Source organism: Schistocerca piceifrons, chromosome 8, assembly GCF_021461385.2.
Source record: "Schistocerca piceifrons isolate TAMUIC-IGC-003096 chromosome 8, iqSchPice1.1, whole genome shotgun sequence".
Taxonomy (NCBI): domain Eukaryota; kingdom Metazoa; phylum Arthropoda; class Insecta; order Orthoptera; family Acrididae; genus Schistocerca; species Schistocerca piceifrons.
In genome coordinates, this window is record NC_060145.1 from 425,615,577 (window position 1) to 425,641,168 (window position 25,592).

A 25,592-nucleotide genomic window follows, 5' to 3' on the forward strand; every position below is an offset into this window, starting at 1 on the left:
ATTTGCCTGAAAGTGTAGCGAAGAAAACTCTACTTTGATGGATAGATATACATCTTTCTGTAAAGGGTCAGGTCTTCTGGTGTTTACAAGCGGTTTTTTTTTTTTTTTTTACTAAGGGAAAACGACATTATTCAGTAAATGCCTGTGCGTTACAAGTGAATCGGAAATGAAGTGCCCCGCAATACACCGTTTCATATCTGCCAGAGTCCTTCGGAAACTAATCACAACTGAGGTGTAATATTTTAGTTGTCGTCGACTTTAAGGCACTACATACACTCCCTCTTGTAAAAACTATGTTACAAACCAATATAAGCGTTAGTATTCGCTCTCATCCGATATCGTATTCAGGAGTGACACTTTCTGGCCGCTTGGGATGCTGTTATCTCTGAGGATAACAAAAACGAGATGGAGTGTCGCGACTGTTTTGTTAGACTGCGTTAGAACTCACTCCTGAGATATTCCTGCTCTATGGATTCGATAATGTAGATACATATCTCTGGTTATAGCGATTAATGAGGCAATAAGAGTGTCACTTATTTCTCCATCTGTCGGACAAGCTTGTTACTCTGCTCGAATATGAAGTGTTATAAATCGTACTATTACTGAACGCTGAAATCCAGTGGTGGCTCGTGATTAATTTAACGGCAAGTGGTCGAGATGGACCCTTCTGAAGGTAGGTTTTTGTTTATCACCCGATTATTTACCGAAATTAGGTAGATTTAGCTGAAAACTACTGTCTAAAACAAAGGTAATTTCTCAAACAAGAAGTGTCGACTTAATGTTGTATGAACATGAAGGCTAGAGAAATATTAGCGTTTTGATACTCTCCCAATTTTCTGTGCTTTTAATGATAACAAATGTCTCATTTAGAATTTCTATCCAAAATGTATTTTTTTGTTCGTCTCAGTGAAAAGTAGTTTTTGCACAGCTCTTTAACACATACAACTAAAAACTAGAAAGCGCATACAAGTTTTGATACGGAAGGTTAACTAAGAAAGGATAAAACGTATGCGTTATGATCATCAATTTTTCTGTGATGATAAGGTAATGTTATTTCCAACTACAGCCTTCGTGAACACTGTAACTGTACGAAAGTCATTTTATAGTAATTTTTAATATTAGACAATATAGTGTATAGAAGCATAAATAAGCAATAAATTATTTGTGCTATAGTAATCGTCACATGGTTGTGTAATTAATATCGACAACTGAAAAATAAGAGAATTGATAAGGTTGTAGAGAATACGACTACCCACATTACAAAAAAAATTCTTAGGCTCTTGTAGCAGAACGACGTCTAACAGAAAGCAGCTGACATTTACGTACAACTATTGCATGGCTGCACTGAAGATTAGCTGAAGTCAGATTTTACACAACAGTCACATTCGTTGATTGTTAATATGTTGGCTACATCTTTAGTTTCTACTGCGATATTTGACAACGGAACAGGAGGAGGTGGACAGCACTAAATCCTATAAATCTTTTAGAATTTCCTTAAACATTTTATAGTTGCCAGCAAGTTACTGAAACTTCATGTTTCTGAACAATGGACACCGTTCTCGTCCACGGTAAACGACTTTCAACATCTAAGAAGATTATTCTTATTTCTAGTATTGAGTCCATGAAGTGAGCTGTTAATTCGGAAAATAGATATATTATTTATGACAAATATAATGAAGAAATAAATTTGAACTCACACCACAAATGCTTGGTATTACACGCTTTCCAACTCTATACTAGATCTACAAAATTGTTCAAGATTGAAGATGTTGCAAAGCTATGTCCAACGTATAATAGGTAATGTCACGATTCTGTTTATGAAGTCAATGTACGTCGACACCATCAGATAAAACCAGGCCTTCGGGTAAACTGAACAAAAAAAATCTAATTTTAATCACCTCCCGTCTCAGGCTGTGATATCTGTTCTGAAAACTACCCTTCCATTCAGATTATTAGCTTTCTGCAAAAACGTCGTAATTCTTTTTTTTCTAAATTTTACAGCTGAGTGAAAAAAATGTATGGGCCTATATCATTTTAAAATTGGAAAAGAGTATATTTATATAAACAGGGAACACGAAAGTGACGAGATATCTGACGAAGAGACGTTCTCAGTAGCAGAGCGGTTTGCCAACGCGAAGTACACAAAGCAAGGAAACGAACTCTTATTGAATTTATGCACGACTTTAATGTAATAATCATATACACATTCCACAATCCGAGAAGCGCATATTATATTGTTTAAAAACAAACATTCTCCACCGCGGCGTAAAATGGAATTGTTATTTCTTCACTCCGCTTCAATTCTAGATAACACTATTTTATAACTCTGCACATTCCTAATCCTTGAGACAATTTTTCAAGTTTTCCTGTGAATAACGACAGCTAACTGATTTTTCATAACTGATTTTTTATTGTACCAATGTACTTACCAGCAATTTTTCTTCTGTAAACAGTAAGGTGCCGGACTGAGTACTTTTATAAATTACAAGCTTTGCACTGAATATACAGATAATAGTATCAGGCACTTCTAAAATATTTGTTTATTTCCATTAACTAGTATTTGAGACTTTTCAGGCTGACCTCCACATGCAGAATTTACGTATTTATTTCCGAGGTGTGATGCTGGGTACCAGCTTGCAGAAATACGGTCGGTGTTACAGTTAATATCCATCGGACAATTTTAGTTGGCTACTGATCTCAAAATTAATCAGTTTTCACTCGAAGCACTGTCATTATAAACCCGCCAACATCCAGCAAGTGCAGTTGCGAGGTAAAAAGTGCGTTGTCATATACACTATGTGATCAAAAGTATCCGAACACCCCCAAAAACATACGTTTTTCACATTAAGTGCAATGTGCTGTCACCTACTGCCAGGTACTCCATTTCAGCGACCTCAGTAGTCATTAGACATCGTGAGAGAGCAGAATGGGGCGCTCCGCGAAACTCACGAACTTCGAACGTGGTCGGGTGATTGGGTGTCACTTGTGTCACACGTGTGTACGCGAGATTTCCACATTCCTAAACATCCCCAGGTCCACTGTTTACGATGTGATAGTTAAGTGCAAACGTGAAGGGACACGTACAGCACAAAAGCGCACAGGCCGACCTCGTCTGAGCCGGCCGCGGTGGTCTTGCGGTTCTAGGCGTCTAGGCAGTCCGGAACCGCGGGACTGCTACGGTCGCAGGTTCAAATCCTGCCTCGGGCATGGATGTGTGTGATGTCCTTAGGTTAGTTAGGTTTAAGAAGTTCTAAGTTCTAGGGGACTGATGACCTAAGATGTTAAGTCCTATAGTGCTCAGAGCCATTTGAACCATTTTCGACCTCGTCTGCTGACTGACAGAGACCGCCGACAGTTGAAGGAGGTCATAATGTATAATAGGCAGACATTTATCCAGACCATCACACAGGAACTCAAAACTGCTTCAGGATCCACTGCAAGTATTATGACAGTTAGGCGGGAGATCAGAAAACTGGGATTTCATGCTCCAGCGGCTGCTCATAAGCCACACATCACGCTGGTAAACGCCAAACGACACCTCGTTTGGTGTAAATACCATAAACATTGGACGATTGAACAGTGGAAAAACGTTGTGTGGAGCAACGAATCATGGTACATAATGTGGCCATCCGATGGCAGGGTGTGGGTATGGCGAATGCCCGGTGACCGTCATCTGCCAGCGTGTCTAGTGCCAACAGCAAAATTCGGAGGTGGTGTTTTTATGGTGTGGTCGTGTTTTCCATGGAGGGGGCTTGCACCCCTTGTTGTTTTGCGTGGTACTATCACAGAACGGCCTTCATTGATGTTTTAAGCACCTTCTTGCTTCCGACTGTTGAAGAGTAAGTTGGGGATGGCCACTGCATCTTTCGACACGATCGAGCACCTGTTCATAATGCAAGGTCTGTGGCGGAGTGGTTATACGACAATAACATCCCTGTAATGGACTGGCCTGCACTTAGTCCTGACCTGAATCCTATAGAACACCTTTGGGATGTTTTGGAACGCCGACTTCCTGCCAGGCCTCACCGACCGATACCTCTCCTCAGTGCAGCACTCCGCGAAGAATGGGCTGCCATTCCCCAAGAAACCTTCGAGCACCTGATTGAACGTATGCCTGTGAGAGTGGAAGCTGTCATCAAGACTAAGGGTGGGCCAACACCATATTGAATTCCAGCATTACCGATGGAGGGCGCCACTAACTTGTAAGTCATTTTCAGCCACGTGTGCGGATACTTTTGACCACATAGTGTACTTCGGCAGTCTGGGTCAGAATCACAGTTCGTAAATTGGTTGTTTTCCAAATAAGCGAGTCTACTGTAGTGTTAATCTGCTGTAACAATAGGAATTTAGAATTAGATCTTCCTGACGGTTACCCTATTTAACTAAATAATGTGACCGATTTGGGGTGTTATCCTCGTGCTATGTTCTCGAATACAAGATCTTACCATTAGCCGTAGTCATGCGCTCCACCTCAAGTAACACATGGTATGGAATCTGTTGGCATGACAACTTTCCACCGCGTTGTGAATGTAGGTGTACCTAGCGACGTCCTGAAATTACTAATATGACTAAATATCGGTATTATATTTTCTATAACTATGGTATCAGTGCCGACGCTCTCTCTTGTTAGTATTGTATCGTAAGAAATTTAAGAGTATAGGTATTGGAACTGCTTTAGTGTCCTGAGGAAATTATAGACTTTCACTATTAGCTTGTGGCCGTTCTCGATTTAATGGCATGAAAGATGGGGTTTTGTTGAAACACTGTTAAGCCAAAACATTATGAACACTGCCCACCGTTCCGGGCACGTGACACATTGACAAAAAAGGTTAAGCCGACAGGCACGGACGGGGGACCACTCTAGCTAAAATATGGACTGCAAATGGGGAAATCATCGGTATCTCGGAAACGGCGAAGCTGGTCTGATGTTAACGTGCTACTGTCGTGAACATCTACGGAAAGAGGTAGGAGGACAGTGAAACTACCACTAGGCGCTAGATGGTTGGACGTACAAGACTCTTCGCTGAACATAGGGTTCGGAGGCCTGTTTGCTCTGTAAAGTAGGATATATGATGATCTGTGACATCTTTCCGAAATAGCGCAATGCTGGTGCACGCAAACGTGTTTCGGAGTACACCGTTCATCGGTCATTGTTCAACATGGAGGTCTGCAGCAGACGACCCCTATATGTTCATACGTTGCCCCAACATCATCAATTACGATTGCAGTAGGCATGGGATCATCGAGATTCGACCGTCCGTCAATGGAAACGTGTCAGCTCTATGTGTGAATCACATTTTTCTCACACTGGGTCGATGGTCTCCACAAACGCCATCATCGACGCGATCGGCTATTCGAAACGTGCAGCGCGCCTCCGATGCAGACTGGTGGGAGCAGTGTTATGCTATGTGAGACACTCTACTGCGTTTGCGTGGGACCTGTGGTAGTAATCGAAGACACCCCGACAGCTGCGAACTACCTGAATGTTTTCATACTTGATTTCTTCGCCGCGCGGGGTTGCCGTGCCGTCTAGGGCGTCTTATCCCGATTCGCGCGGCACACCCCGTCGGAGGTTCGAGCCCTCCCTCGGGCGTGGGTGTGCGTGTTGTCCTTAGCATAAGTTAGTTTCAGTTAGATTAAGTAGTGCGTAAGCCTAGGGACCGATGACCTCAGCAGTTTGGTCCCATAGTCCTAACCACAAATTTCGAATTTGATTTCTTCCCCCACGGCGATATCATCTTTCAGCAGTTTAATTGTCTATATCTCGGAGCCAGAACCGTGCTACAGTGGTTTGAGGAGCATTATAATGAGCTCATGTTGATATCTCGGCAACCAGATTCACCTGATTTAAATCTTATGCGACTCATCTGGGTTGCCGTCAGATGCCATTACCGCGTACTCAGATCAGCGGCCCGTTATTTACGCGAATTACATGACCTGTGCGTAGATATATATAGTGCCACATACCACCTCAAACCTTCCAACAAACTATCGTATCCCTGATACGCAGAATCAGTGATGTTTTTCGTTCCAAAGATGGACAAACAAGCTATCAAGCAGGTGCTTACAATGTTTTAGCTCATTATTGTATGTCCAACCCTCAGCTCTGAAGGACTAATATCAAGCTAAATACCACTTCCATTAATGTGCCACGGGTGAATCGTCCGTCAGTGAGGAACCTAACACAAAAATCTCTAATTATGTGCAACGGATAAATACTCAAAGTCTTCTTGGGTCCTTATATTTGCACCTGACTGCTCAAGATCCGGTAAATTCGACAATAGCAAACGTTCTGCTGCTCCAAGCGAATATCAGTTTCAAAGAGTAAACATCACAATCAGAGAATAATCTCTCCCTCTACAACACATCTCAATTTCTATATGAAAGTAAATTGAACTGTAATATAGTGAATTCAAAATTAAATCACAGTTAAAATTAAATCACTCAAGCTCATTTTCTACACGTCTGTGTTCCCTTTCGCCCTTCTGTGTTTTTTTTATTTATTTATTTTATCCCTTCGCTAATTAAATTCAACATCTCATGCGTTATCTAAGGATTTTTCTAGATTTCTTTTTACCCCGTCCAGCTTCCTTCACTAGGGAAAGGGTACTTATACTGATAACATTAATACGTATTTGGTTGTTTCACATAATGACACAGAGTGCTCTGGCACAAGGATTAGCGCACTGGGCTCGCATTCGGCAAGACATCGTTTCAGTTCCGCATCTCATCATACAGAGCTAGGTTTTCTGTGATATCAGTAAATCGCTCCAGCCAAATAAGGTGGTGATTCCTTTGGAAGGGCATGGCCGATTTCTCTGCCCAGGCTTTCATCGTTCTGAGCTTTTTCTCCGTCCCTAATGACCTCGCAGTGGTTAGCACACTGGACTCGCATTCGGGAGGACGACGGTTCAGTCCCGTGTCCGGCCATCCTGATTTAGGTTTTCCGTGATTTCCCTAAATCACTCCAGGCAAATGCCGGGATGGTTCCTTTGAAAGGGCACGGCCGATTTCCTTCCCCGTCCTTCCCTAATCCGATGAGACCGATGACCTCGCTGTTTGGTCTCTCCCCCCCAAACAATCCAATCCAATCCTAATGACCTCAGTGTCGACGGGACGTTCCTTCGTACAATGACATCTAAATATAAACTAAAATAAATACTAGAAAGAGGTCAAGCAACGAAGTAGTAACGTTCTGCAGGGATATGAAATGTTTACATAGGCTCACTCCTTGGTAAAGCAGGTGGAAAACTATTGTTGGTTGCAAAGATACTGGGAAATGGAGTTGGCCTGCGAAGAAGATTGCTTTTGCTAACATTCGTGCGACCCATCTTAAAATATTCCTCAGGAGTGCGAAACTCATACCAAATACGGCTAAATAGGAATACTGGACGTGCACAAATAATGGCAGCACGAAATACTGAAAAACCTGATGTGACACACCCTTGAAGACTGACATCAACAAGCAAGAAATGTACGAGGACGAGTCAGAAAGTGCCTCTGTTTCTCATTAGCCGGAAAAGGTACATTTACAATATTAAAATACATGTTTCGTGCACAACACAGATGAAGAGTGGAATTATAACCATATGACCTGTAATACTGTCAGATAGTGTAATTTAGTTACTCATTGCGTTTAATACTGTCCACTGTGTAAAGTGTAATTTACAACGTTAAACACGAATTTGATTCGCAGCAGTCTGTGAAAGCGGATTGTATCTTTTCTTGTAATGTTTGGTTACCTAATAATTAGTATCCCTTCTAGACACTAGTCAGTTGTTTCTTGAAGATGGCTCAATAAGCCGAAAAGTAGTTGGAAACTTGCAAAAATAAATAGAACAAAAATAGATCACTTGTTATTCAACCTTAAATAAGGTGCATACTTGTAATCACAAGCATACATACTATTCTACATATTTTACACTATTTTTCCATGTAGTCCCTACATCAGTTCAGATATTTGTCCCATTGGAGCCCTAAATTTGAGGAGTCTTTGAGGCATAATTCGTCATGCTGACTGTGGAACCACAGTATGGTTTCTGGTTCAAATGGCTCTGAGCACTATGGGACTTAACTTCTGAGGTCACCAGTCCACTATAACTCAGAACTACTTAAACCTAACTAACCTAAGGACATCACACACGTCTATGCAAGAGGCAAGATTCGAACCTGCGACCGTAGCGCTCGCGCGGTTCCAGACTGCAGCACCTAGAACCGCTCGGCCATCCCGGCAGGCTATTGTTTCTGTTTTGGCTTCATCGTAACATGTGAATCGCTGTCCTTCCAAGAATTTCTTCACTGAACCTAAATCGTGGTAATTGTTTGAGGCGAGGTCCGGACTGTGTGATGGGTGCGCCAGACTCTCCCACTCAAATTATCGAAGCTTGTCGACGGTTCTGATTGCCAAAGCCGGCCTCGCATTGCTGTGGAGGATAACCAAGTTGTCCGCATCGAGAAACCCTCAGCGCTTCTTCCTGATGGCACCTGGTGGATGTGACGCCCTGGAACAATAACAGTCAGCACTGATGTTTCCAACTATTGGCATGAAATCCAGGAGGAGCAGTGATCCCCGAAGACCGTTAACATCTTCCTAACAGATGGCACTGAACATAATTATTTTGTCATAGAAGTGCCCGGATGTTTCCACACCATGCTCTCTTGCTTCGATTTCTGCTTGAAATGCAGTATGCACGTTTCATCACAACTGTTGCAGATGATCCAGTAAGCAGTCATTCGCTCGCCTTGCACCATGTCTTCTAACTGCTTAGACACACACCGACATGAAACCCTCCAGTACATGAAGGACCCTTGAATGATGTCCTAAATACCCCGATACAAAATGCCAAGCTCCTGGGAAATGTTCTTGAGGTGCACATGGCGATCTCTTTTCAGCATTGCATCCAGGTGGAAAATGTCAGCAAGCGACGAACGCGGCCTCCACCAACGCTCATTGTCATGCAACTCTTCACAGCTTTTTGTGAACTCAAAACACCATCACCTCACACTTCTCAAAGCGGAACACTTTTCTCCATACATGGGCTGCTCTTCTCTGTGGATTTCGAAGGCCGTTCGTCCCTTGCTCCATAGAAAACGAATCACACTTCGTTGCTCACACGCTATGGACGTGTGAAAGACAACCGCCATCTTCAAGAACTGACAGCAGCGCCAAGCCGTGCAGCTATCGGCAAATAAGGCTCTGCCGCTTCTAGAAAGATCCACCGCTGGGAAAGGACACACACTGAAGAACCAAAGAAACTGGTACACCAGCCTAATACCGTGTAGGGACACCGCAAGCACGCAGAAGTGCCGCAACATGACGTGGCATTAACTAGACTAATGTCTGAAGTAGTGCTGGAGGGAACTGACACCATGAATCCTGCAGGGCTGTCCACGCACCCTTAAGCGTACGAGGAAGTGGAGACCTCTTCTGAACACCACGTTGCAAGGCATCCCAGGCAAGCACAATAATGTTCATGTCTGGGGAGTTTGGTGGCTATCGGAATTGATTAAACTTATAAGAGTGTTCCTGGAGTCACTCTGTAGCAATTCTGGACGTGTGGGATGTCGCATTGTCCTGCTGGAATTGCCCAAATCCACGATGGACATTAATGGATGCAGGTATTCATACAAGATGCTTACGTAATTGGCACCTGTCAGAGTCGCAACTAGACGTATCAGGGGTCCCATATCACTCCAACTGCACACGCCCCATACATTTACAGAGCTTCCACCAGCTTGAACAGTCCCCTGCTGCCACGTGAACGGTTCTCTTCAGTCGTCGTTGGTCCAGTTCTTGCAGGATCTTTGTCTGGCCGCAGCGATGTCGGAGATTTGATGTTTGACCGGATTCCTGATATCCACGGTGCACTCGTGAAATGGTCCCACGGGAAAATTTCCACTTCATTGCTGCCTCGGAGATGCTGTGTCCCATCGCTCGTGCGCCGAATAGAACATCACGTTCAAACTCCATAAAATGTTGATAATCTTCCATTTTAGCAGCAGTATCTGACCTAACAACTGCGCCAAACACTTGTTATCTTATATAGGCGTTGCCTACAGCAGCGCCGTATTCTGCATGTTTACATATCTCTGTATTTGAATACGCATGCCTATACCAGTTTCTTTGGCGCTACACTGTATATTTATTTACAGCCGTAATTTGCGTACAAAAAACAGAGCAAAGGCATTCTGATTCACCTTCTTAGGAATGTGCTATGTATCACAACCCACAGGAACTGCAAAGACAAGATTAGACTAATTACAGCGGGCGTAAATCACTAAGATGCAAAAAATAAACTGACGCTAAATCACAGTAAGACTTAGTTTTTACCGTATCTAGGATAAAATTCAACCAAAACTTATATTTTGATTACACAGAACGGACACAAGACTTGTGAGTACGAACACTTGAAATTTCTAGGTGTCCAGACGTACAGTAAAAATCCATGGAAAGGCCATGTTCAGGATCTTGTTCAAAAACGAAATCTGCAATGCGAAAATTAGTCTACTTTGCTTATGTCCATTCGCTTATGAAATACGGCATTGTATTCTGGGGTAGCTCTTCCCATTCACAAAGGGTATTTTTGGCTCAGAAATAGGCAGTTCGAGTAATATGTGGTGTATATTCGAGAACCTCTTGTCGACACCTGCTCAGGAGTCTGGGAATTCTATCATTTACCTCTGAATATTCATTTTCTTTCGTGTCATTTGTTAATAACAATATGAGCTTAGGGCATGGATGTGTGTGATGTCCTTAGGTTAGTTAGGTTTAACTAGCTCTAAGTTCTAGGGGACTAATGACCACAGAAGTTGAGTCCCACAGTGCTCAGAGCCATTTGAACCATTTGAATATGAGCTTAACCCCAAGATTAGCAGTTTTCGCTGGTTAATACTGGGAGAAATTTAATCTGCATTTCCATCGCAACCTCTTGACTCTTGTACAGAAAGGCGTGTAGTATTCTGCTGCACACATTTTCAGTAAGCTACTACAAGAATTAATAGTCCTACCAGTAATCCTAGCGATTTCAAGCCTAAACTGAAGAATTTCCTCGTGGATCAAGCCTTCTATTCCTAGACAGAAAATAAAGCCAATCCCTGAGTTGCATTGTTGATTATGCTAATATATCGTCGCGATTTGCGTGGGATTTTAATACGTTTTATTTTATCTGTTCTTACTTTTCTGACGTTAACTTCATTCTCGGATTCGTTTCATGACCATACAGATTTTCTCCTCAGTTTTATGCTACGAAACTAGGCGTGTAATTTAAATAAATAAAAATGTAGATCAATGTACTATTATTTTAATGTATTGTACACACGTTTATGGATTCACGACTGTCTCAGAATGACTTCCAGACTTGGTTAGTTGCCATGCTGCCTACGTAAATAGGTAGCTACAAATACACTCTAAGATCAAAAAGAAACGACGCACCAGGATGAAATAATCCGAATGGAACGGAAATCGTTTCATGTGATGTACATGTACAAATAAACAAACGATCAGAATTTCAGAAAAATTGGATGATTTATTCAAGAGACAGAGCTTCACAAATTGAACAAGGCAGTAACCTGTTGGTCCAGCTATGGATCTTATGTAAGAAATTATTCGGGTGGCATTGACAGAGTTGTTGCTATCCTCCTGGGGGATATCATGTCAAATTATATCCAGTTGGCGAGTAAGATTTTCAAAATCCCGAGATGGTTGCAGGACCCCGCCCATAGTGCTCCAAAATCTCTCATATGAGGGCAGATCCGGCCAGTCGACATTTTATATACTTTCACTTCGACCATCATCAACTATTTTTCTCCCCAAATAGCAAAACTCCTCTACTATTTTAAGTGTCTCATTTCCTAATCTAATTCCCTCAGCATCATCTGATTTAATGCGACTACATTCCATTATCCTCGTTTTGTTTTTGTTGATGTTCATCCTATATCCTCCTTTCAATACACTGTCCATTCCGTTCAGCTGCTCTTCCATGTCGTTTGCTGTCTCTGACAGAATTACAATGTCACAGGCAAACCTAAAACTTTTATTTATTCTCCATGGATTTCAATTCCTACTCAGAATTTTTCTTTTGTTTTCTTCACTGCTTGTTCAATATACAGATTGAATAACATCGAGAATAGGCTACAACCCTGTCTCACTCCCTTCCCAACCACTGCTTCCATTTCATGCCCCTCGACTTTTGTAACTACCATCTGGTTTCTGTACAAATTGTAAATTGCCTTTCGCTCGCTGTATTTGACCCCTGACATCATCAGAATTTGAAAGAGAGTTTTCCAGTCGAAATTGTCAAAACCTTTCTCTAAGTCTACAAATGCTGGAAAAGTAGGTTTGCCTTTCCTTAATCTCTCTTCTAAGATAAGTCGTAGGCTCAGAATTGCCTCGCGTGTTCCAATATTTCTACGGAATCCAAACTGATCTTCCCTGAGGTCGGCTTCCACCAGTTTTTCCATTCGTCTGTAAAGAATTCGTGTTAGTATTTTGCAGCAGTGACTTATTAAAGTGATAATTCGGTAATTTTCACATCTGTCAACACCTGCTTTCTTTGGGATTGGAATTATTATATTCTTCTTGAAGTCTGAGTGAATTTCGCCTGTCTCATACATCTTGCTCACCAGATGGTAGAGGTTTGTCATGGTTGGCTCTCCCAAGGCTCTCAGTAGTTCTAATGGTATGTTGTCTACTCCCGGGGCCTTGTTTCGACTTAGATCATTCACTGCTCTCTCAAATTCTCCACGCAGTACCATATCTCCCATTTCATCTTCTTCTACGCTCACTTCCATTTCCATAATATTACCCTCAAGTACATCGCCCTTGTATAGACCCTCTATATACTCCTTCCACCTTTCTGCTTTCCCTTTCTTGCTTAGAACCGGTTTTGCCCTAGTGATATATGTCACTACATCCTTACATTTGTCCTCTAGCCATCCCTGCTTAGCCATTTTGCGCTTCCTGTCGATCTCATTTTTGAGACTTTTGTGTTCCTTTTTGCCTGCTTCGTTTATTGCATTTTTATATTTTCTCCTTTCATCAATGAAATTCAATATTTCCTCTGTTACCCAAGGATTTCTCCTAGCCCTCGTCTTTTTACCTACTTGATCCTCTGCTGCCTTCACTATTTCATCTCTCAAAGCTATCTGTTCTTCTTCTATTGTATTTCTTTCTTCCGTTCTCGTCAATCGTTCTCTAACACTCTCTTTGAAATTCTCTACAACCTCTGGTTCTTGCAGTTTATTCAAGTTTCATCTCCATAAAATGCCACGTTTTTGTAGTTTCTGAAGTTTTAATCTACAATTCGTAACCAAAGAATGTAGTCAGAGTCCACATCTGCCCCTGGATATATCTTACAATTTAAAACCTGGTTCCTAGATCTCTGTCTTACCATTGCATAATCTATCTGAAATCTTCCAGTGTCTCCAGGCCTCTTCCACGTATACAACCGTTCTTGAACCAACTGTTAGCTATGATTAAGTTATGCTCTGTGCAAAATTCTACCAGGCGTCTTCCTCTTATATCCTTACCCCCATTCCATGTTCACCTACTACGTTTCCTTCTCTTTCTTTTCCTACTATCGAATTCCAGTCACCCATGACTACTAAATGTTCGTCTGCTATCACTATCTGAATAATTTCTTTTATCGCATCATAGATTTCTTCTATCTCTTCATCATATGCGGAGCTAGTTAGCATATAAACTTGTACTACTGTAGTACGCGTGGGCTTCGTATCTGTCTTGGGCACAATAATGCGTTCACTATGCTGTTTGTAGTAGCTTACCCGCATTCCTATTTTCCTATTCATTATTAAACCTACTCCTGCATTACCCCTATTTGATTTTGTATTTGTAACCCTGTATTCACCTGACCAGAAGTCTTGTTCCTCTTGCCACCGAACTTCAATAATTCCCACTATATCTAACTGTAGCCTATCCATTTCCCTTTTTAAATTTTCTGACCTACCTGCCCGAGTAAGGAATTTGAGATTCCACTCTTCGATCCGTAGAACGCCAGTTTTCTTTCTCCTGATAACCACGTCCTCCTGAGTAGTTCCCGCCCGGGGATCCGAATGGGGGACTATTTTACCTGCGGAAAATTTTACCCAAGAGGACGCCATCGTCATTTAACCATACAGTAAAGCTGCATGCCCTCGGGAAAAATTACGGCTGTAGTTTCCCCTTCTTCCAGACGTTCGCAGTACCAGCACAGCTTGGGCGTATTGGTTAATGTTACAAGGCCAGTCAATCAATCATCTAGACCGTTGCCCCTGCAACTGCTGAAAGGACTGCTGCCCCTCTTCAGGAACCACACGTTTGTCTGGCCTCTCAACAGATACCCCTCTGTTGTGGTTGCACCTACGGTACGGCTATCTGTATCGCTGAGGCACGCAAGCCTCCCCACCAATGACAAGGTCCATGGTTCAGGGGGGCGGGGGGAGAGGGGGGAGGGGATGGCTTGCACATTATTTTGTTTTAATGGCCTACTAAAGGTGCACAAAGTTTGAAATAAATCTGTGATCTCAATGTTGTGGCCTCCCCTTGTAAGTGTTCTGTCAATAAAGCGCAGTATTTGATTCACCTTCCCCACAACATTATCTATGTGATGGTTCCAATTCAAGTTGTTCATAAATGTTACTTGTAGGTATTTAGCTGAATTGACAGTCTTTATTTCTCTGTCATTTATCAGCTAACCGAAATTTAATGGGTTTCTTTCAGTACTCACATGGATGAGCTCACACTATTCGTTATTTAGGGTCAATTACTACCTTTCGCAAGATACGAATATCTTTCCTAAATAATTTTGCAACTGATAGCAGCGTCTGGTCACAATCCAAGAGGGCTGATCAGATTGTCTCCTAAATTAGTTATATAGATTAGAAACAGCAGAGGGCTTATAACACTTATTTGGGGGAAGCCAGATATCACTTCTGTTTTACTTGTAGGTATTTTGCTGCTATGAACTGTGACTTTTCTGGTGGGTAATATGAACCCAGTTGCAGAACTGAGATGATACTCCCGGGAACTACTCAGGAGGACGTCGATATCAGGAGAAAGAAAACTGGCGTTCTACGGATTGGAGAGTGGAATGCCAGATTCTTGAATCGGGCAGGTAGGTTAGAAAATTTAAAAAGGGAAATGGGTAGGTTACAGTTAGATATAGTGGGAATTAGTGAAGTTCGGTCGCAAGAGGAACAAGACTTCTGTTAAGGTGAATACAGGTTTATAAACACAACATCAAATGGGGGTAATGCAGCAGCAGGTTGAATACTGGATAAAAAAATAGGAGCCCGGGTAAGCTAATTTGAACAGCATAGTGAACTGTATCAAAAGCCTTTTCAAAACTACAAATACGGAACACTTTGAGCTTTCCCTGTCGATAGCTCTCATAATTTCATGAGAATAAAGAGGTAAATGTATTTTACAAGAACGATATTTTCTGAATCCGTGCAACGTGTCAATAAATCGTTTCCTCGAGGTAATTCATAATGTACGAACACAGCAGATGTCCAAAAATTTTACTGCTAATCGACATCAGCAATATGCGTCTGTAATTCAGCGGATTACTCCTAATTCCTTTCCTGAGTATTGGTGTGACCTGCTTAACTTCCCAGCCTTAAGATACGGATCTTTCGTTGAGCGAGCGGTAGTATATGATTGTTAAGTAAGGAGCTGTTGTATCAGCATACTCTGAGAGGAATCTAATTGGTATACAATCTCAACCATAGGGCTTGCGTTTATTAAGTGATGTAAGCCACTTTGCCACACCGAGGATATCAGGTTTAAACATACTTATGTCTACACCAGCACTTGATTCGAATTGTGGAATATTTACTTCTTCTTTTGTGAAGGAATTTCGGAAAACCGTATTTAGTATGTCTGCTTTAGTGACACTGTCATCCGTAAATTACCATAGCTATCGCACAGTGAATGTATCGATTGTGCCTTGCCGCTGGCGTATCTCTCATGCGATCAGAATGTCTTTGGTTTTCCTGTCAGATTTCGAGATCGAGTTTCGTTGTGGAAACTGTGAAATGCATCTCGCGTCCAGGTTCGCACTAAATTTCGAGCTTCTGTAAAATTTCACCGAACTTGCGGATTTTTGCTTTCTTTCAAATTTGGCATGCTTTTATCGTTGCTTCTTCCAGATTCTTGTTCCAAGGAAGGGGGGGGGGGGGGGGGTGTCATTTCCGTCTCTTATTAATTTACACCGAGAGCAAAAAGTCACAATACCAGAAAATTATTAACGTAGAGAAATGAAACTTCGGGAACGCATTCGTCTAGGTAGCATACTTATTTAAGTAATTAACACTGCAAGATCACAGGTTAACGAAAATGCGAGATAAGCCACTGCAAATACGAAATTCTGTAACATTAATAGCCGGTGCAACCACCAGAATGCTGAATGCAAAGATGGAAACGTGCATGTACTGTAGCGTGCAGGTGACGGATGTCAGTTTGTGGGATGGAGTTCTACGCCTGTTGGACTTGGTCGGTCCCATATGTGCTCGATTGGAGACAGATATGGCGATGGAGCAGGCCAAAACAATACGGCGACACTCTGTAGAGCATGTTGGGTTACAACAGCGATACTTGGAAAACACGTCCGCCCCCTCCCCTCTGAATGCTGTTCATGAATGGTGGCACAACAGGTCAAATCAGCAGACTGATGTACTGTTTTTCAGTCAGGGTGCGTGGGATGACCACGAGAACGCTCATGCTGTCGCACGAAATCGCATCCCAGACCATAACTCCAAATGTAGGTCCAGTGTGTGTAGCACGCAGACAGGTCGGTTGCAGGTCCTCAACTGGCCTTATCCTAACCAACACACGGCCATCACTGGAAGTCAGAACCAGCTGTCATTAGTAAACACAACAGACCTCCAGCCTCCCTCCGGTGAACTCTCGCTTGACATCACTGAAGGTCGGAAATAACGGTGGTTTGGGGTCAGTGGAATGCACGCTACACGGCGTCTGGCTCGGAGCTGTCCTTGAAGAAACCGATGTATACAGTTCGTTGTGTCCGTGTGGTGCCAACTGCTGCTCAAATTGCTCCTGCAGATGCAGTACGATGCGCCTGAGCCATACGCCGAACACGATGGTCTTCTCTCTCGGTAGTACCACATACCCGCCTGGAGCCATCTCTTCTTGCGATCGTACATTATCGTGATCACCGCTGACAGCTGTCATATACAGTGGCTGCTTTCCTGCCAAGTCTTTCTTCAGTATCGCAGAAGGAACATCTAGCTTCTCGTAGCACTATTACACGACCTCGTTAAGATTCAGTGAGGTGTTGATAAAGATGGCGTCCTTGTCGCCTTAAAGGCATCATTGACTAACATCAACTGACCACGTCCGGTCTCAAAGATAGCTAATGCTCACGACCGTTACAGCGTGAATTTAAAGCAAATCTGATCTGCACCTGTATAATGGTGCCACTAGCGCCGGTCTTATGTTTCTGTAGTGGAATTTCAAAATGGTTCAAATGGCTTCGAGCACTATGGGACTTAACTGCTGTGGTCATTAGTCCCCTAGAACTTAGAACTACTTAAACCTAACTAATCTAAGGACATCACACACATCCATGCCCGAAGCATGATTCGAACCTGCGACTGTAGCGGTCGCGCGGGTCCAGGCTGTAGCGCCTAGAACCGCTCGGCCACTCCGGCCGGCGTAGTGGAATTTGAATAGGTATTATTTTTCAGATGTAGAAACACGCCTACCAATTTCCGTCTATGTGGCACAACTCCCTCTTGGTTACCATTTTATTTTGTCAGTGCATTTGGTACAAATCTCTCCATTGCAGCCGACACTGTTTCTCTGAATTTAAGCTGTGGTGTCACCGCCAGACACCACACTTGCTAGGTGGTAGCCTTTAAATCGGCCGCGGCCCGTTAGTATACGTCGGACCCGCGTGTCGCCACTATCGGTGATTGCAGACCGAGCGCCGCCACACGGCAGGTCTAGAGAGACTTCCTAGCACTCGCCCCAGTTGTACAGCCGACTTTGCTAGCGATGGTTCACTGACAAAATACGCTCTCATTTGCCGAGACGATAGTTAGCATAGGCTTCAGCTACGTCATTTGCTACGACCTAGCAAGGCGCCATTACCAGTTACTATTGATGCTGTAAAACATGTACCGTCAAGAGCGATGTTCACCATTTATGGATTAAAGTTAAGTATTCCACAGCTACGTCCTTTTTTGCTAGTCTCATTTCCTTGACCTGTTCCATACCTCACGCCAGCCTGCGTGAGCTAAAACGCTTGCCTTTCGGCTTCCTCTCATAGTGGGTTGGCTCTCTTGCCAATCCACAACATAAGCTATACCTGGTTTACACTTTCATAGTTAGTTCGGAAGAAATGCATTACTGATCAAAAGTATTCGAAGATTTCTATGTAACGCGGAAATGACCAGTAGATGCCGCGAGAGGAGGACCCGCCAGCATAAAAGGAGGTGGGGTATTGAGTTGTCAGTAGAGAAGCAATAAGAGCAGAACGGCTCAGACAGGGGAGCTCAGTGACTTCGAACGCGGCCAAGTTATTGGATGTCACCTGAGTAAAAAATCTGTCAAGGACATTCCATCCCTTCTAAAACAGCCCAAGTCGGATGTTGGCGACGTGATTGTGAACTGAACACTTGTAGAAGCAACCATAGCTAAACTGATATCAGGTAAACCTCATGTACCAACAGATAGCGACCGTCGAGCATTGCGGAGGATGGCTGCAAAAAATCACACGAAATTAGCAGAAGGAATAGTGTTGACTTCCAAAGTGTTACCAGCCTGTCGGCTAGCACAGTGACTGTGCGTATGGAGATACAAAAAATAGGGTACAGCTCCTCATAAGCTACTCATTTCTGTAGTCAATGCTTAGTAGATGATTTGAAATTAGTGATTTGGCGTGGTGAATCACGCTATACTGAGTATCAAGCCGATGGAAGTGTTTGAGTAAGGCGAATACCTTGAGAACATCATCTTCCATAATGTGTTGTGCCTGCAGTGGAGTGCGGAAGAGATGATGTTATGGTATGGGTATGTTTTCTCGTCATTAAGATGTAGTCCCCTTGTTGCCCTTAAGGTGCCGCTAAGCGCAGAAGGATATGAACACATTTTACAGCAGTGTGTAGAGTGCTCAGTAGTGGAGCACCGAGCGAGCGAGCGAGCGAGATGGCGCAGTGGTTAGCACACTGGACTCGCATTCGGGAGGCAGACGGTTCAATCCCACGTACGGCCGTCCTGATTTAGGTTTACCGTGATTTTCATAAATAGCTCCAGGCAAATGCCAGGATGGTTGCTTTTGTAGCGGCACCACCGTTTAAGATAGGGAAGTTAGATTCGATGCAGTATTTGAGTGCACAAGTTACAGCCAGGTGCGGGCCTGTTTGCAGTAAGTTCTTCTGACCAGCAGCTGGTGAAGTAGGATGGAGGGCACAGGGCCATCAAACCGATGGAAAGAGTAAATACAGTGGTTTTGCATGGCGCAAGTTACAGGTCGAAGGTGCCCACTGGTGCAACGTAGGTGCTATGAGTACGTGACTTGGAGTGGTGCGTTAGCAAAACACAGACGCACAGCCACGTATAAATAGGTGCCAGTTTTCTAACGAGGGGCATTCAAGTGTGGCAGCTCTCCTGGACGTCGGGGAGTGTCACACCACCGCTTACACGCAGCAGCAGATGGGGCGCCAGCTTTCCAGTCCACGGCGGGTCGCTGGTTCGACTCTCTGAGGCCAATGCGGGGTCTGTAGCCAGCCAGCGGCGGGCCACTCTACGACTCGCTACCGCGGCCAGTCTTTTTGGGTCCCAACACATGCCGGAGGCATCCCGAGGCGAGGGCCGCAGATTTGGCTGTCGGTTCACAGGCGCTTGTTGTCGCCGCTATGTTAGCCATGACGGTGAAGTAGAATGCAGCGGAGAACCCTGCGGCTCCCAGTGGGCGGCGCTGAGGCAACAGGAATGGGGGCCGCTGAGTCGGCTGGCAGCACGTCCTGACATTGTCAAAACTCCGTGGCTGTACACGGCCGGTACGCCGCAGTATGTCGCACGGGTAGCTGAGGTAGCCCTTCCACGCCAAGCTGTTTTGTAGACAGCAAAGTGGCGTCCTCGGCATCGCAGGACTCTGTGACACAGACAGAAAGGAACGCAGTACTGTAGCTGGGAATAACAAAACACTTGAAGATCACGGCCCAGTTTTACTACGGCGCATCCTGACTGTTTCCATCCACATCCAACAGTCCTCCACTGCACGCCAACATCTACATTTGGCAGTGATGGCTATACTTTGAAAGGGCACGGCTGACTTCCTTCCTCATCCTTCTATAATCCGATTTGACGACGACCTTGCTGTTTGGTCTCCTCCCCCAAATAACCCAACCCACTCAGTAGTGGAGCAATTTGTAGATGATGATTGTATGAGCATGACAAAGCACACTGCCATAAAGCAGCATCTGTGAGACAATGGCCTGCGGATAATAATATTCTTAAAATAGACTGATCCTCCACGGAGTCCCAACTTGAGCCGCCCGCATCTCGTGGTCATGCGGTAGCGTTCTCGCTTCCCACGCCCGTGTTCCCGGGTTCGATTCCCGGCGGGGTCAGGGATTTTCTCTTCCTCGTGATGGCTGGGTGTTGTGTGATGTCCTTAGGTTAGTTAGGTTTAGGTAGTTCTAAGTTCTAGGGGACTGATGACCATAGATGTTAAGTCCCATAGTGCTCAGAGCCATTTTTGAGCCAACTTGAGCCAAATGGAACACCTTTAGGATCAGTTAGAAAGTCCACTTCGCTCCAGGCTCCTACGCCAACACCACTACATGCTGTGGTTTCGGCTGTAGAGGAAGAATGGGCTGCCGCTCCTCCACACACATTGAGAAACTTCAAAGTGTTGCTAGCAGAGTTCAAACTGTTGTAAAGGCGAAGGGTGGTCACTCGCCATATTAGTTTTGATCATGTAGTGTACACACAAATTTCTGGAGACCATAAGTTCGAGGTTTCTCATTGTCGGATAGCTAGTTACTGTATAGGCTGCTGTAAGTCAACACGAACAAGAGAAATTATACTCTGCGTATAGCTAATCCGCTCAGTACACTATGGTCGTTATGTCGGCAGTTTCATAAGTTTGTGTAGGTGCCATTATTCTAATTTTTATACTAAATTCCATACCCTGCTTATAACAACGGTAGAGCATGTATCAGCCTTTGATTATTTCCTCACTACTTTCGATAGATTAGGATAATAATGAGATTGGTCTACAGAAGACAAAAATACCGTGCATAATAAATGAGTGGTAGCAGTGCCTCATGATTATAAAATACTATTCTTAGCGTCTACGTAAAACGGAAAATACTACAACATGAGAAACAGGTCTGTATCATCGTAGGAAAATATATGTTTTAATAAAATGATATTGAAACATAAAATATGCAGCTATGATTGGTAGCATCTCAAAATGTAAAAGAACTTTACGGACCGCTACGGTCACAGGTTCGAATCCTACCTCGGGCATGGATGTGTGTGATGTCCTTAGGTTAGTTAGGTTTAAGTAGTTCTAAGTTCCAGGGGACTGATGACCTCAGATGTTAAGTCCCATAGTGCTCGGAGCCATTTCAAGTAGCTATGGCACAAGTAACTGAAAAAGCTTGACCGCTAAGTGTCGCTCGCTATATGCACAGTTTACAGTTGCGAATGATAAAGGACCAAGGGCAGTACAATTCTGCATTAACATACGTTAATTTCAATCCATAGTATAATACAACAAAGGAATTGCCCTATCTAAATGAATCTATAGTAGAACAGACCGATCTGAAGATGATCGTAGTTGATCAAAAATTGTAATCAAATATAATAAAAAAATGTTTTTGTGATCAAAGACTGATAAAAATTCTACGCTTTCAAACACTGGAACGCTGTACCCTTTACCGCAACTGCGTATCTTCACCAGCACTTAATAATAGTGTACCAAACAAACAGATACACGCAGTCTGCTGCTGAGGAGAATGCTCACGAAAGGAGTGTAGCAGCGAATTGGCTGTGTTCCGTGGCGTGCTCTAAAGCAGAATAATAAAAGATCAACAATGAAACAAATTTGGCGGATTTCCAGCGTGTGTATACACTGCTAGACAAAAAACTGAAGCACCCAGAAGAACAGTCGGACTTTAATGTAAGAGCTAGACATCGACGGGTATGAAAATGATTAAAGTTGCAATTCTCTGTGACAAGTAGAACGGTAACCAAAGTATATTACTGTTGTTTGTCATTAGTGTTGTTACCAGGCCTAGTGGAGTATATGTTGTTGTGGTCTTCACTTTGAAGACTGATTTGATGCAGCACTCCGTGCCACTATCCTGTGCAAGCCTCTTCATCTCCGAATAACTACTGCAACCTACATGCCTCTGACCCTGCTTGCTGTACTCATCTCCCTCTACGATTTTTACCCCGCACCCTTTCCTCCAATACTAAGCTGGTGATCCCTTGATGTCTCAGAATGTGTGCTACTAAATTTCTTTTCTCCAAATTCTATTCAATACTTCCTCATTAGTTACATGATCTACGTACTTAATCTTCAGCATTCTTCTGTAGCACCACATTTCAAAAGTTTCCATCCCATTCTTGTCAAAACTGTTCATCGTCCACGTTTCACTTCCATATATGACGACACTCCATACAAACCCAGCGGAACTTGATCGCTGTCCATTTTCGCCTGCTTCTCTTCGACCTCGTAATCGTCTGGTGGAGATGAAGTGACTTCTTCAGTTTCTTCAAACACACCTTTTTCATCGGTGTCTTGGTTGGGCAATTAGTTCGTTTTGCATCACGAGTTGTTTCTCGGGTAGGATTTCGAAAATTATGCGAAATATTTCTCCTTCAATTTCCATGTTTTCTTGTGTTATTACTGCAGAAGATTTCGAAACGATGAGATTGTTTTGGAGAAGAAGCAGTTCACCGTACGAAAGTATTCTTCAGATTTGTCAACCTTGATCCCTCCAACAATCGAAAGTTGTTAGTGTACGTGCACCTGTTTCCAGTGGGACAAAACTAGCTGCAGGATTACCGGAAAAATTGGCTCATAAGGTGAGTTGTACCCTACCTGGACATATACCGGGTAAATGGGTTTATGGTGGGTCAAAACGTGCCAGCACGGATACCGGGACAAATGTGTTATCAGGATTACGTGGGAATTAAGGAAAAAAAGAACAGGGAGCGAGATTCGGTTCACAGTGCTCCCGCTCACGAAGCCAATAGTTTACTCGCTCGGCTGCGAACTCCTCGAATGCTAGTGACCATTCAAAGATTATAATCACGCCTAACATTTTCAAACTCGAGTTTCTCGAAATCGGTAGGAAGTTGCACCATCCTCTTTAGATATGTGGAAGCCCTAACGTGCCCTACGCATGCTGACAGTGTGAATCAAATCGGTGTTCTTACGGGTAAGCAGCATTTCAAGGTGCAGCCTTAAGAATAGCTACTGCCTGTAAGAAATGTGTCACTCGATATCAAAAATTCTAAATCGTTGACTCTTGTTGTGGTGTCACCACCAGACACCACACTTGCTAGGTGGTAGCTTTTAAATCGGCCGCGGTCCGGTAGTATACGTAGGACCCGCGTGTCGCCACTGTCAGTAATTGCAGACCGAGCGCCACTACACGGTAGGTCTAGAGAGACGTCCTGGCACTCGCCCCAGTTGTACAGCAGACTTTGCTAGCGATGCTACACTGACCAATACGCTCTCATTTGCCGAGACGATAGTTAGCATAGCCTTCAGCTACGTCATTTGCTACGACCTAGCAAGGCGCCATAGCATTTGATAATTAATATTGTGAAGCATGTACCGTAACGAGAGATGTTCTACAATTGTGGATTAAAGTTAAGTATTCCAACAGCTACGTACTTTATTTGCTAGACTCAAATCCTTTAACTGTTCCAGACCTCACGCCAATCTGCGTGAGCTTAAAAGCGTGCATTTCGGCCTCCTCTAGCAACACAGTGTTGGCTCTTCTGCCAACACTACACTTGTTATGTAATTTGGTGTAGGAATATATTCGAAATAATAATAATAATAAAAATCATCATCATCATCATCATCAAACATCTTGTACAGTTTCCATTCCCTGGCTGGGTTTGTTTGAAACATATGCTGTAACATGCCCCTGTGCTACGCCTACTGAGTAAGTTTATGGTAGCCCGCTGGAGATGTATTCCACATGTATTAATTGCAGGATGCGTGCTGTTCGTAGCACTAGTTACAACAGTGAGTAGGATGAAAGGAGAATCGAGGAGAAACTAACGTCAAATAAGGGTAGCTAGACTTCGTATCACTGTGTCTGCGCGTTCTCACAAATAGCACGTCACTGCACTATCGTCACGTTTTCCTTGTGTTTAGCACGGTCAGGAGATGTACCACAGCCACCTGACGTTTCACAGTATGATTACAAACTTCAGAGGAAAAAATCTTTAAAAAAAGGTTAGGATAGATCTCCACTTTAAAACTATTTAGCGATTTCCGCAGTCTTAAATAATAATGTCTCCCGCCTTACTTAACTCTGGGGTCTGTCACCACAACCATCTATACACCGCGAGACGCTACCTTGCTCAGGTATTCCAAATCATCAGCCTCTAAAAAAATAAAGCTCACACTCAAGTACCTTAGAGTAGGCCTACAATTCCAATAATGTCAGTCCGACAAAATCGTACGTACACTCAGTTCTCCAGTAAATGCAGTTTAATAAGTACTGCATAAGCAAATCTTTCCCTTCAATTTAATTATAAGGATCATTTCTTAAAGAGATCTCCCAAGTGTATAATAAAGCAATTTGGAACCAGCTCCTCCGATAATGAATAACCAGAACCCGTTTTCTCGGAATTCACCAAAATTCCAAGCAGGCAGACTCGCAGTTAACATGCTAACTGCAATCCCTATCTGCTTAGTTAGACTTTGCAAAGTTATTGACCCCAATCCTGCAGATAGGATGATCTGCAGTGTATCGAGGCCAAACAGGGACTGACATACTTTGTGACAAACACGTAGCGATTTTGAAATTTTGCCATACAGGGTATATCAAAAGAATCATCCGATTTGGCGCGTCTATATTTCTGAAACTAATAAACATATACAGTGAATTTTGTTTTTTGATGAACGGGAAACTCAAAACGTTTTTTTCATACCTTTTCATACGTGTTCAGTATGTTTCCCTTGAGATGCACGGCGTATGTCAAGGTGGTATTCAAATTGTTCCCACACTGTAGAGATCATGTCTTGAGTTGCAGCTTGCACAGCTGCTGTTAACGCAATGTCTCAGTTTAGTCATGGTTGTTGATAACGGAGGCAATAAACAGGGTCTTTTATAAAGCCCCATAAAAAATAATCGCATCCAGTCAGGTGCATTGACCTTGGAGGCCAGCGATGTAGGGCTGAATCATAGCGACCGATCTATCGTTCAGTAATCCTCTGGTTTAAATGTTCTCGCAGTTCCACATACCAGTGTGGCGGTGCTCCATCCGTTGGTAAATGTCGTTCGAATCAGTCTCCAGATGCTAGAAAAGAAAGTTCTCAAGCATGTCGAGATATGTGCTTCCTGTAACAGTATTGTCGGCAAAGAAAAAT

General features: G+C 43.4%; 1 protein-coding gene across 1 annotated transcript in view; it reads left to right on the forward strand.

Annotated features, from left to right (window-relative positions):
* The first annotated feature begins 657 nt into the window (after positions 1-657).
* LOC124712416 (galactose mutarotase-like) overlaps positions 658-25,592 on the forward strand; it is a 53,552-nt gene continuing 28,617 nt past the window's right edge. Inside the window, exon 1 of the mRNA XM_047242710.1 lies at positions 658-673. Within this exon, the coding sequence (XP_047098666.1) occupies positions 658-673 (16 nt within the window). The remainder of the gene's footprint in view (positions 674-25,592) is intronic.